The 12,351-nt window shown below is 32.9% G+C and overlaps 1 protein-coding gene across 1 annotated transcript in view; it reads right to left on the reverse strand.

Annotated features, from left to right (window-relative positions):
- Window positions 1–4,103: 4,103 nt before the first annotated feature.
- LOC145668830 (uncharacterized) overlaps window positions 4,104–12,351 on the reverse strand; it is a gene marked incomplete at its 5' end in the record, with an annotated part of 42,974 nt that continues 34,726 nt past the window's right edge. Inside the window, 2 exon segments of the mRNA XM_081737010.1 lie at window positions 4,104–8,748; window positions 11,495–11,688. Of these exon segments, the coding sequence (XP_081593136.1) occupies window positions 8,612–8,748; window positions 11,495–11,688 (331 nt within the window). The 3' untranslated portion in view covers window positions 4,104–8,611.

Genomic DNA, 12,351 nt, shown 5'->3' on the forward strand with positions numbered 1-12,351 from the left:
CAACACTCGTTTCTGTCAGCAAGAATTGATGGAGGAGCCGGTTCGGAGCATGAGTTACTTGAGACATTCATGAACACGGCTTGTTGTTGGAAATAGGGCAAAAGAGGACTGATATTACGCATTTCCCATCATCTGCGACCCACTTTGCACGTTCTCAGCAGTTAGAAATGGTACTATAATCATAGGTTATACAACTCAAGTCGTAATTGGCTGCTCAGATGACTATTCGTAGTTCGGTAGTCCCTTTTACTGCATTCGCTCTACTCTTTGATGACAGCCCTCTTTAATACTCATCGATTCCTAATACTGAATTTTCATTCGTCCATTATCCTTTTCGCACATTTTGTTTTTCCATGGTTTTTGTAGGCTAGCATCTAGGACACTGTTCCACGCGATACATCTAACACATTGGCCACCTTAAATACATCTCAATTTATCTACTAACAATAGTGGAGTTCCTCCACCAGGAAAATCGATACAAACGATACATGGAGAGACGGCAGTTGTATAGAAAGGAATCCTCATGTTATGACAGTGAAACTCAAAGAGAATTTGAATGTGTTCGCACAGGTCTACAGGATGATCCAAGAGAAAATTCTCTCTGAATAGCTGCAAGTCCATACATGAAAGCAAAAGTTGAACAGTTAGTGCTTGAAAATAGATTTGTTTACGTAAGGAAATTAACATTAGTAGGGGTTCCGTTCACACCATACTACATGGCAGCAAGCTGGGTTCCCCGATTGCTGATGCCTTTACAAAACCAATGAATTGTGGAATATACAAAAAGCCCTATATCAGAAGACAAAGATACTTTTAGAATAGTGACCCGATAAATACTGGGTGTATTTATCTGATCCTGAAACCAAAGAAATTACTGAAACACGGAAAAAATCTTAGGATTTTAGATTTCTGAGCTGTCGGCCGCTAAGGCCATTCAGCCCGTCGCGTTTGAAGGATGACGTCCCTTGGCGAGCACACTATCCTGGGAAAGGAAAGAAAGGAAGCGGCCTAGGATCTATAAATTAGGTACCCCGCCATTTGACTGGTGTGAATGAGGAAATCTCACGAAAACCTCAATCAGGGTGGCTGGTCTGAGTGCCTCCACCGGAAATCGAACCCGGGACTGCTCGCACATAAGGAGAGAGCGTTAGCCACTATACTACGCGGGGGCACAGGAAACATATCTTTTCACACACCCTCAGAAAAGGCGAAACTGCAGCATTTAACCGAAAACATTATATTGTCCGCGTTTTATGACCATAAAGTACTTACACAAAGGACTACAAATCACAGGAACCTGCTGTAAAACTTACGGCAAAGCAAACAAACGGGATTTGCTCTCGAAAGGTGCCACTGCTGCTAGCGGACAATGCATCGACACACTGAACCGCAGAAATCCTCACTTTTATGCGTCAATATGACAACGAACCTTTACCCCACTCACCATATTTGGCTCAATACGAAGAAATATTTGCGTGATAAGAGTTTTGCGGATGATGTGGTTATTATTGTGGAGGAAACCTGATTTGTCTAACTTCGCCGACTTGTGCGGGTTGTATTAATAGATTTATCCATAGACGTGAAAAATATAGGCAACATGAATGAATATGTCCATTAGAACACGTCCGCAGACCAAATTGCTGTTCGTAGCTCATACTATCATGGTGAGGGGAAGAACTTCCTGGCCACTTTTCGTACAGATAATTCGTTTAGTCTTTTTTAAAGTCATACACTACCGGAAATACACTTGAAGTTTGATAATTATACAAGCATTTGGTTATGTGAAATTAATTATATATACGGTACATACAGCAGCAAATTCCTGCGGAAAAACGTATAATAATCGTGACGTCAGTTTGTAAGACGTGACCATCGTAATTATTTAATTTTTAAGGTGAGTATTTTACCTCGACTAACGAAGGAACAGGGATAGCCATTTTTACATGGTAATTGAAGTCACAAACATCAACAGGACTGGACCACGAACTCGAGCTTAACGACCGACTCTCATTCTTGATTTGCAGATTGGTATTAAGCGGAAACGGGAGAAGGGTGAAAAAAAAGTACACGTTTCCGGGTTTATGCCCTGTATGATAAAGAAGCATAATAGCGTGAAATGGCATGGAAGAATTGATGCAACGTAGACAGTGGAAGAAATATTGAGAACCATGAGAAAACTCGGACTGGGATCAAACCATGGGTCTTTCGTTCCAGAAGCGAGCGCTTTACCACAGAATAACCGTGAAATCTTGGCGTGGTGGAGAAGTTCAAGAGATGAAAAACTCATCAGTTTGTAATCCTTAATGCTTAAGGAGAAAAACACAAACACAATGGAAAACGGAGGTAGCAAAATTCAATAAAACAAAATCAAAATAGACTTCCAATATTTTTCTTCAATTTACCTTCTTTTACATAAAAATACAAAACTATTATATAATGGATAAATTAAATCATACATTTGTACAAAATACGATATATAAACTTCCCAAAAATACATAATAAATAATTACATGCTCAAAAAAGAAATACTTAAAGCAAAGTACTAAACTTTTGGAATGACAAAATAATAAGACAGTGAATTCATTAAAGCCACTAACAAACAGGAGATTGTGTACAATAAAATGATTATTCTTTTTAAGAGTATTTTATTTCCTAGCAGTATTCATCTGAACACATTATTACGTAATAATGAAACATACTACATCGTACTTCAGTTCGAGTAGCGATTACAAGCTGACAGTAGTTGCACAAACGATCTGACAATATAAAAAAATACACGTAAAATAAACGTTGCATTTGATTTTGTGAAATCAACTATATATACACACCAGCAGCAAACTTCTGCGGAAAAACGTACTTGTATAATAATCATTCAACAATGTAATTAGAAACCGAACTATTTTATGCTTTCTAATATAATAAAGAATACTGAAAATGGGAAATGTAGTTGCTATTGTTTTTTATTAAAAATAATCAATCTATTTCATCTAGTCACGGAATACTAATTTATTTCGTTGATGTTCTGACTTCTTTTCTTAGTAACACTTCATTACAAATTTTTACTTATTTGATAAGTACTCGTTTAAAATAGACTCATCAAATAGAGTTTGGTAAGACTTTTTTTAAAAAAATTATAGGTAGAAATTACAATTTTTCAAATCGTTTTCATTATATTTAATAAATTTCAATTAAATCAATAGTCGACTATTACAACTAGCACATTACTATTAGCTGATATAGCTTGTCATCATGTGATTCAAACACGTAATGAGTGAAACATAGGGAAAGCTAAAATAAGCTATCCTAACACGAAATCTTTGAAACAATTTGAATTTTTCAAACACGTGTAACGTTTTGAAAATGAATTAACCCCGTATCAAACTCTCATAAAAGTTTTTGTTTAACATGAATTTATTTTAAATGTTCTAAAATTCAGATATTCTGTGCTTACATTCTTAGTCTTACAGAGCACAGAGCAGGAAGTATCAAAACATGCCCAATTTACTTAACCATTTCAAAACAAAATCATAGTATATGTTGTAGTGACACAGCTTCGAAATATGAAAACTTATCACTAGGGCCCAGAAGTTAAGGAAAAATCCTTTCTTTTACGAGTGCCCTTAACACAGTGTGTGTTCATTTTGGGTCATTGTAGGCCAGAAAATGGTGGATTTTTGCCCTTTTATGCCTTTTTCGGCGTTTTTTTTTTCTTGTTTGTTTATTGGTCTTTTTTTTAACCTTTTCATAGGTCTTAACGGTTTTTTTTTTTCACTTCATCTTTCGACAATAAATTTACTGGCCATTAACTCGAATCACCACCACCTCTTAAACATCTTTTCTTTAGTAAAGAAAATTTCAATGATAAGACATTCTTCAACGATTGGACTGATAAGACCAGATCTGCAACGATTACAAGTCAGATAAGAAGGCGTAACAATGTCCTCCAGCAAGTGGGGGGTGAGGGTGGAGAAGTTTTCTTATTTTAGTTTGTATTTCAGTTTGTGGAAGGACAGGCCGTTAACCTACCAGAAGCTTGTATTTGTTGAGAATTATATTCATTAAATATGTAATTCTAATTAAATTGGATTTTATATATATATATATAAAGATATTTTTAGGTCTTTTTATAGACAACTTTTAGGTCTTCAACTTCCGAGCCCTACTTATCACCCATATTTGCTTTCAACCTCATACAAAATGGAAGCTTTACTTAGGAATAATACAATAGTACGTTAAACTTGAAAATATACTGAAAAACAGTATATTACAAAAATATTAGCTTGAACTATCGATCAATAATACTATGTTCTGTAATTTTAGAAAAAAAACTTCATTCACAGGAAGTTAATATACCTGTAAACATAACGGAACCTGCGATTCAATGTTGATTCTCAATCTATAATTATAACAACACTGGAAACACTATACGAAACAAAAATTACGTAAACTTTAATAATCCAACCATTTTTAAACCTAATAATGCCGCAAACTTAAATAATACGAAAAAAAATTCTGTAAATATTTTTACATGCTAACAGGATGTGATTTAAAAGGATTAAGGCATACAAACTGCTTAATTATATTTCTTTACCTCCACATTCTTTTTACCATTTTCCTTCTGACACGCGAACTTGAAAGACAATATTTCAACCCACATTGTGTGCTAGTTGACGACAAAGTGATAATCCATTTACTACTAACACCAAATTCATACAAATATCATTACGTTTTGCCATTTACGTGCATCTCTTTACTACACTATCGGAAATTGCTCGTCCGATCTTTTGATTTCCCCCTTAAATGTTTTGTTGTATTATACATAAATACAAAATTATTATACATTAGTACATAAACCCCCTCTCTCTCAAAGGTAGAAATTTAGCTACACTATAATGCCATAGCTATCCGTCCATAATACCTGAATTTCATATACGTACTTTTTTCCTTACCAACTGTACGTTTGTGAGCATTTAAAATACTTATTCACATAAAAATTTTATATACACATTATGAAACAATACTGTCAATTATCCTACAATATCCCATTTTCCCCTTGTTACTTTTAATATTTTCAAGGCATAAGTACTTTTGTTTCCTATTGAGGTATAGCAACTCATCAAAATAAGTACTCCTTACATTCAGTTTCTTACTTTAATATCGTTTGTGTTAAAATCACCAAATTTCTGAACCTTCGTTTGCTTTCATCGAATATTTATTTATTTTTACAAGAGTGAATACATGGTATTTAGCATACACGAAGAAAATTTGATAAAGTGACTTAACCAGCACGCACAAGAGTTTAATCCTAAATAGTTTTACTAACTAATGGCGTCTCAGTTAGTAAACGCGAACGTCAAAAGAGAGAAATAATTTCTATATCAATTATTTAATGAGTTTTTGAGCCATTCAACCAACAGTAACGCACAATTACTAACGAGACGCCATTATTCAACAGATGTTTTTGGGTTTTATTTTTGCTGTGTATATACATATATATGTTAGGTTAATTATCCTTGTATAATCTAAACACCATACACTTTATCCTTTCCTCAATATTCACACGGTTCAAGAATGTAGGTATCAACCGTGTGATTCATAATATATAACCGAAAACTGTGATTCATAATATATTAAGGAACTTTTAATAAAATTTTCTTTCTTCCCTAGTGAGTAGTTAACAACTCCCTTTAATAACAGAGATTTTTATTCATAAATACACTTGATATTAGAACTCAGATTTGTATCTTCCTTTTACTAAGTACATACCTGATTACGAAACTAATCTCTTAGTAAATATCTGATATTTTCTTTCTTCCGGAATGCAGAAAAAGAGAGATTAATACAATAACCAGCATACCTACTTCATACACTTCTTTTATCAATAACTTTCAAATCAACGTATGAAATACAATTTTTGACAGCTTTAAGAGAACTATATTCTCTCCATTTTTCAAAGAAAACTTTGCTCAAATTAGACCACTGTTCCGAAGTTATGGACAAAGAAGTGTGTAAAATCTGAACTTTTTTTTGGATGATTGTATGTGCCAGCACTCAGTTGTCATTATCACAAATGATTCTGGCTAGTACTGTCTCTCTATATATATATCTTATGGTTTAAAACGCTACACCGGCCCCGCCGAGCGTTCAGTACAAGTTACATAAAAGCTGAGATTCATTATTTGATTCACTACATTTTGTAGTTACTGAGAACATCAATATTTGAAAAGAAAGACTACTACACGCAATATGTGCCAGCACTTAGTTGCCATTATTACTACTGTTCACCGCGCATTATAAACTACTTTATAGTGGTTACTTTTGTGGAAAGATGCAAATACATATTGGATATAATTATAAAAATATATGTATTATGTATAATAATATTCAGCTCGATTAGAACTAAGTCAATACTCTTAGAGCAGCTGATCATGATATATCTTCTGAAAAGCAATTTGTACAAAATTCATAATCTAACTATATTATGTATTTTAAATCATTACTTTTACAAGAATATGATTTTTTTTTCTTTCAAGGCATATAAAACCAAGGAACACTATTGCGGCAACATGAGCCTCTTCATGCAATTAGGCCACCATCATTAACTTTTTTTTCTTTTTCAAGAGGGAAATTAAAATAATTACGTTAATACCTTCTGGTTTTATTACAAAAGATAAACTCTTCTTCCGCAAGAAAACACACACACTCGATTATATCGATATTCTGTCAACTGGAAAAGGAAGACTGGTTTCTGTACATGGATTACGAGTACACTTAGTATATAATTACACAATTGTTTTGATTTGAGTAATTCATTCATATTTATAGAAGTTATTAAATAAAACTATTAATTTAAGTTTATTCATTTACATGAGGAGGTATTACCCCCTTTTATTTTTTCAAGTTCTGTTTGATTATTTATTTTAAATGGTTAATTAAATATCCTTTGCTTTGCAGAAGTAAGTTATTTTCTACGTAAAAACATGTAAATGCTACGTAATTCAAGCAATATTAAATATATATACACAAAACTAAATTCATCTTTCAGAAAGCAATGTAGATTAAAATAACCATACAGAAGATATTAACCAAATCAGGGTAGAAATCTTCACTGGACTTACAACCAAAGATGAAGCAGATATTTAACAACCTTACGTATGTATAATTTCACTGAACGTTAATAAGCCTAAATGAATTTTAATTCTGGACAATATTTCTTATGCATATACAAACTGAATTCACGACAAGCAGAGTGGCACAACTTAATGGAAATTCTAGGTTTATTTTCTATTGATATCAGCGTAATATTTCTACAATTGCCACAGACGTTATCTACTAAACGCTTCCGAAATTTTCTTTAAAATAGATTAGTATTGAGTTCTATATTTGAAATTTAAACTAAAAATAGAAGAGAATCATACATATAGTGAAGATACCTAATAATTAAATATGCCCGACGCACCCGACGTCTTAATTTATGGTAACTTCGAGCCGGAAAGAACTGAAAAATCTAATTATTTAAAGGAAGGATTAAATATATCTACACAATGCACTTCTTATTTTCTTTTGAAACAACTGAAACTAAATTCTCAGCTGTTAAAACATATCATTTTTCAGGTTTGTAGATATATTGAAGATCAATACAAAAGCTTACTGCAGCTTGTATTTATTCATTCAAGAAATAGTTGCCAGTTTTGAGACGTAAGTGACTAAAAGTAAATTTGTACAGTACCATTTAACAGCAAAGTTAAAGGGAAAACTATCTTTCACGCTTTTACTTAAATTTTACCGTCTGCATCCAACACTTCCCATATACAAACGTACCGCAATTATCTTTTTAATTTTCAACATTTAAGATGATTATCACTGGTCAAAAAAGATACTTTTCCATTTCTTTGAATATAACATTGTCTTTTAACTTTGTCGTTTCCCAATTGAGTTGTCAAATTATGGAAAGCTATTTCAGTTTCCATAAGAGAATTTCAAAACACTTTGAAAGCAAATATAACACACACAGTATGACAAATTCTACGGTTAAGTTAGCAACTTACGGACGGTTTAGACTAACCTAAATAAATGCATTTAAGAAACTTAAGATTGCATTTCTGAGCAATTATATTCCTTTTCCATTTCACAGATATGGATTTCATGCTAGGTTCGTCTTTGGTTACATCATACATACATATACACTAACACACTACACACATGAAAATAAGGGGTCCAAAAGTTATCAAAAAGATATCTTACATACTGTATATATACGAAATAATGTCTTAAATAATTTATAAATGTTAATAATCCAAATAGCTCTTCTATATATAATTCTATATATATTACATATACTTTTGTAAACAAGATATCTTGATTTCAATATAATGAAGATCAAGCAGTAGACACTGCTAAAATACTATATTTATAATTTGCTTATAATGTATATATATGTATATATAAAGCTTCAATAATATTCTATACACTGACACATACACTTGAAAAACAGGAGAATACTTTTAATTATGGCTCATATTATTATGCTTTAAAATAAACCTTAATTACATATTGTTACATGTCAAATGTAAGACTTCAAAAATAAGTTTCTTATATTAATTGTTAAGTGTCACTGTTGCTTACAGCCATCTTTACCTTCCTTTTTCTGTTTGCCTTTCTTCGACTTCTTCTCTAGCGATGAAGAGCGACGTTGCCCTTGAATTGGCATGTATGGAGGGGCAGGATTATCATCATCATCATCAAAATCTATAACAGACAACGAATGCAAATTATTTTAACACTCTAATACCCAAGCCAACATACCACACAACTGAGAGTTAAGAAAAAAACTTGGATGGAAATTCATCACACGGAATTTAATATAATGTTATAGACGTTCTACTGCCAGGTGAGTCACACACTCTAAGGAGAATAGATTCCTAGTATTGCAGATCTATTATCCTAAATTGATAATTTTGTAATTCTAATGTTTCATCCATCTTTGGCATTATCAAAGATCTTATGTTAAATTAAAACATTTGGTTTGAAAGCTTAAAACAAAATTTCAAAATGCACCAGGCATTAATAACAATCAGCGTAAGAATTTTTGTTAATGTAGTTAGATTAAAGAGAGTAATACTGAAAGTGTATAGGTTAATGAAACTATATATATAAAACTCATTTTGGTAAATAAGGGTGTACTCAACAAAGACTTACATACTGGAAATGCAATCTCAATGGTCAATATCATCATTTACACTATAGTCCCGTTTAACCGAATCGCTAAAAAAGCCTTTACCAAAGAAATGTCAAAAGAATATATATATATTAACAAGTAGACTGAAATTAATTGTTCTAGTCATACAGTTTTAGTTTAGCAATGTTCAGTTTTTAAGGCATCATATGTTACCAACAACGTCTTTTCACACTGAAAATATACCAAATACACAATTATATATATATGAATTTTATTCTGGTTTAATCGAAGCATCCTCGGTTTCACCAAATTCGGTTAAGCGGACTCTAGTGTATTTGAAACTGTATTTTCTGAGAGAAAGAGGAACGACTTCCACAAACTAATATAGGCACGAGAGCTAGCTGCCAGAGAGCAGTTTGGTATTACTCCTCTACTTCAAATGTAATTTCTGATCGTTCATATCGCACATATACGCGTAACTATTGTTGATTTCACTCTACCCTGAATGCCCCATATGGATGATGATACTGCTTCCGGTATGTTGAGGTTATTTCCAAATGCGAGCAAATATAGATTTGATGAAAGAAATACAGAAGCTGCTTAAATACTGCAAACATCTGCCACTGTATATCGTAATCACTCAGGTTAATATTTTAGACTGACATCCTTATCAACCACCCAACAATCAATCGATCTATGTTTTACATATATCCAGCAAGACTATAGAAAGAAAGCATTTCAACCAATCTGCAAAAAAAAAAAAAAAAAAAAAAAAAAAAAAAAAAAGAATTCATTGCTATACTGCTTTATCAAACAAAAATGTTACATGTAAATGAGACAACGTCCATTTATCCATACAATGTTTATTATAACTTCTTTGCAAATACATATAACTGAGGCCAGGTTACTCTATTTTGTGCGTTACAGCCATTAAGCATGAACATGCGTATTTACATAAAAATTGAAAATTTTTAACTTCCTTATATGATTTTGAATCCTGTCTATTTTGTTTCTTAAAACTAATAAAAAAAAACTTACTTAAAAATCTTAGTTTAAGGTCCCACGATTATGTCCTTTAGGCTAGGGAGACTGATAATTAAGGCTAGTGAATGATGGAATTGGTGGAATGAGAATGTGGAAGGAAACGGGAGTATCTCAAGAAAACTCGAAGACACGATGTTGTCCATCACAAACTTACTTGGCCAGAACTCGAACCATGAACCTCAAACACAAGAGGTAAGCATTCAACTACGGAGCTACCATACTCCCCTTAAAGAAGCGAATAATTTACAAGATACTACGGAACAATATGGTTAGAAAAATTTTCATTTGGTTTTAAGTTTAGAAAACTATTATATAATTCGATATGAACAACGCCACCTTTCCTCCCAATCCAACTCACAATGATGGCGAAATTATATATATATATATATAAGGTAATAAAATTGAGATTCCGAATAATTTGTGGTGGCTTCGCTTTCTTTTACAAGTGTGACAATTAAATACAACTATACACTCCTCTTCACTGACTTATGCTGTGCTAAGATGCTGATGGCCTGTTTTCTACAATGCTCTAAGCATTGCTCTTAAATTATATTTTTCAGTTTAACTTCAGTCACGTACACCTACCTTGACTACCAGATACATTATAAATTATACTTGGAGCAGATAACCGATTTCATATCTCAACAATTCGTTTCTAGGTATGAATTTAATGATGTGCAAACTAAAAAATATTTCACGACTGGGTCGAGAATCCAAGGTTCGGCTTACTGAACCGGATTTCGTTTCGTTGTTGTTTGAATTAGTTTAGTGTTACTTTTCAGTACCGAGGCTACATGGGACATGGATCTACGGTTTATGGTGGAACTCGAACCACTGTAATACGTTCAATTTTTCTAAGATCTCCCACCAGGAAAAGTTTTACTTCATGCCAAGGCATTAAATCATAATTTAACTGCATGCATATATATATATACACTGCCCGACAATAAGACTGATTTTGACATCCCATAGGTAAAGAGGACGGAACTGCAAGAAGTTTTGGAGGGAAGGGATAATGTTACTACCTACAGTTAAAATTTTGACAAAAAAATAATAATATTTGAAACATTCAACAAACTTGACCAACGAAAACTTTTTTTTTTTTTTTTAACTAACAAAACAATTTCAGACTCCCGGACTTGATTCCTAGTGAGACAGTCTTGGAATTTGAAACGCCTTTCGGTGGTTCAGACAAACTGGTCTCGTTGCCGGAAAAGGGCGCAAAACTCCAATCTCCCCCCCCCCTCGAAAAAAGAAAAAAATTCTAAATACCTGGAGGAGGCAGTGACATGGCAGGACTTGAGACATTACTGTTTGGAGATTCCACACTTGTAGGTCTAAACTCTCCACTTTGAATTCGCCGTGGGTAAGTAGGATCAATCGCCATGGCAATATTTGGAAGTCCTTGAGAAGTACTTGGCTCAGGCGAAGCAGGGAGAACCTCAATTGCCTCTGGGTCAGGATATCTAGAAAAAAAAAAAAAAAAAAAAAAAAAAAAAAAACAATTATTTGAATTTTGTATTTCACAGGTAGCTTCCTAGGAAATCCAAAACATTAAGTTCCAATTAAAGTTCTTGCTTTTCACGAAAATCCTTCTTACAAATAACTATGAAGCTTTAAATATATTATTAAGGAAAGGTACCGCAAGGCATTGAAATTAGTTAACCCATATGAATTACTTAATCTTATAATCTTGTGGAGATTTGGGACCATGTGGAACAGACTAATGTAAGTCACGAAATACGACCAACTAAAACATGATGTCACAGCTTGATACACTACACAAATTACATTCCACTTTATCACCAATAGAACTAATACTTAATTCGTTTTTAAACAGATAATAGAACTTCCAATATCTGGTAACACTATCGTTAACGAAAACAAGCTCACAATACAAAGGTGTCATCTTTTATTTTCACAACTGTACCCAGTCAGTATAAGGTATTATACAGTAAAACTTTTGTTTTTAAAAAAAGAATTGTATGGTACTACATTTTACTTGTGTTGTACACAGGTTACCAATCCGAAATTACAGAATTTAAACTTCATGCAGCAAAATATCAGTAAAACATTGGTTTCCGAAATATACAGAACGAGTTTTCGAAAACGCACAGTAAATAGATACA

This window comes from Thermobia domestica, chromosome 13, assembly GCF_964235325.1.
Source record: "Thermobia domestica chromosome 13, izTheDome1.hap1.1, whole genome shotgun sequence".
Taxonomy (NCBI): domain Eukaryota; kingdom Metazoa; phylum Arthropoda; class Insecta; order Zygentoma; family Lepismatidae; genus Thermobia; species Thermobia domestica.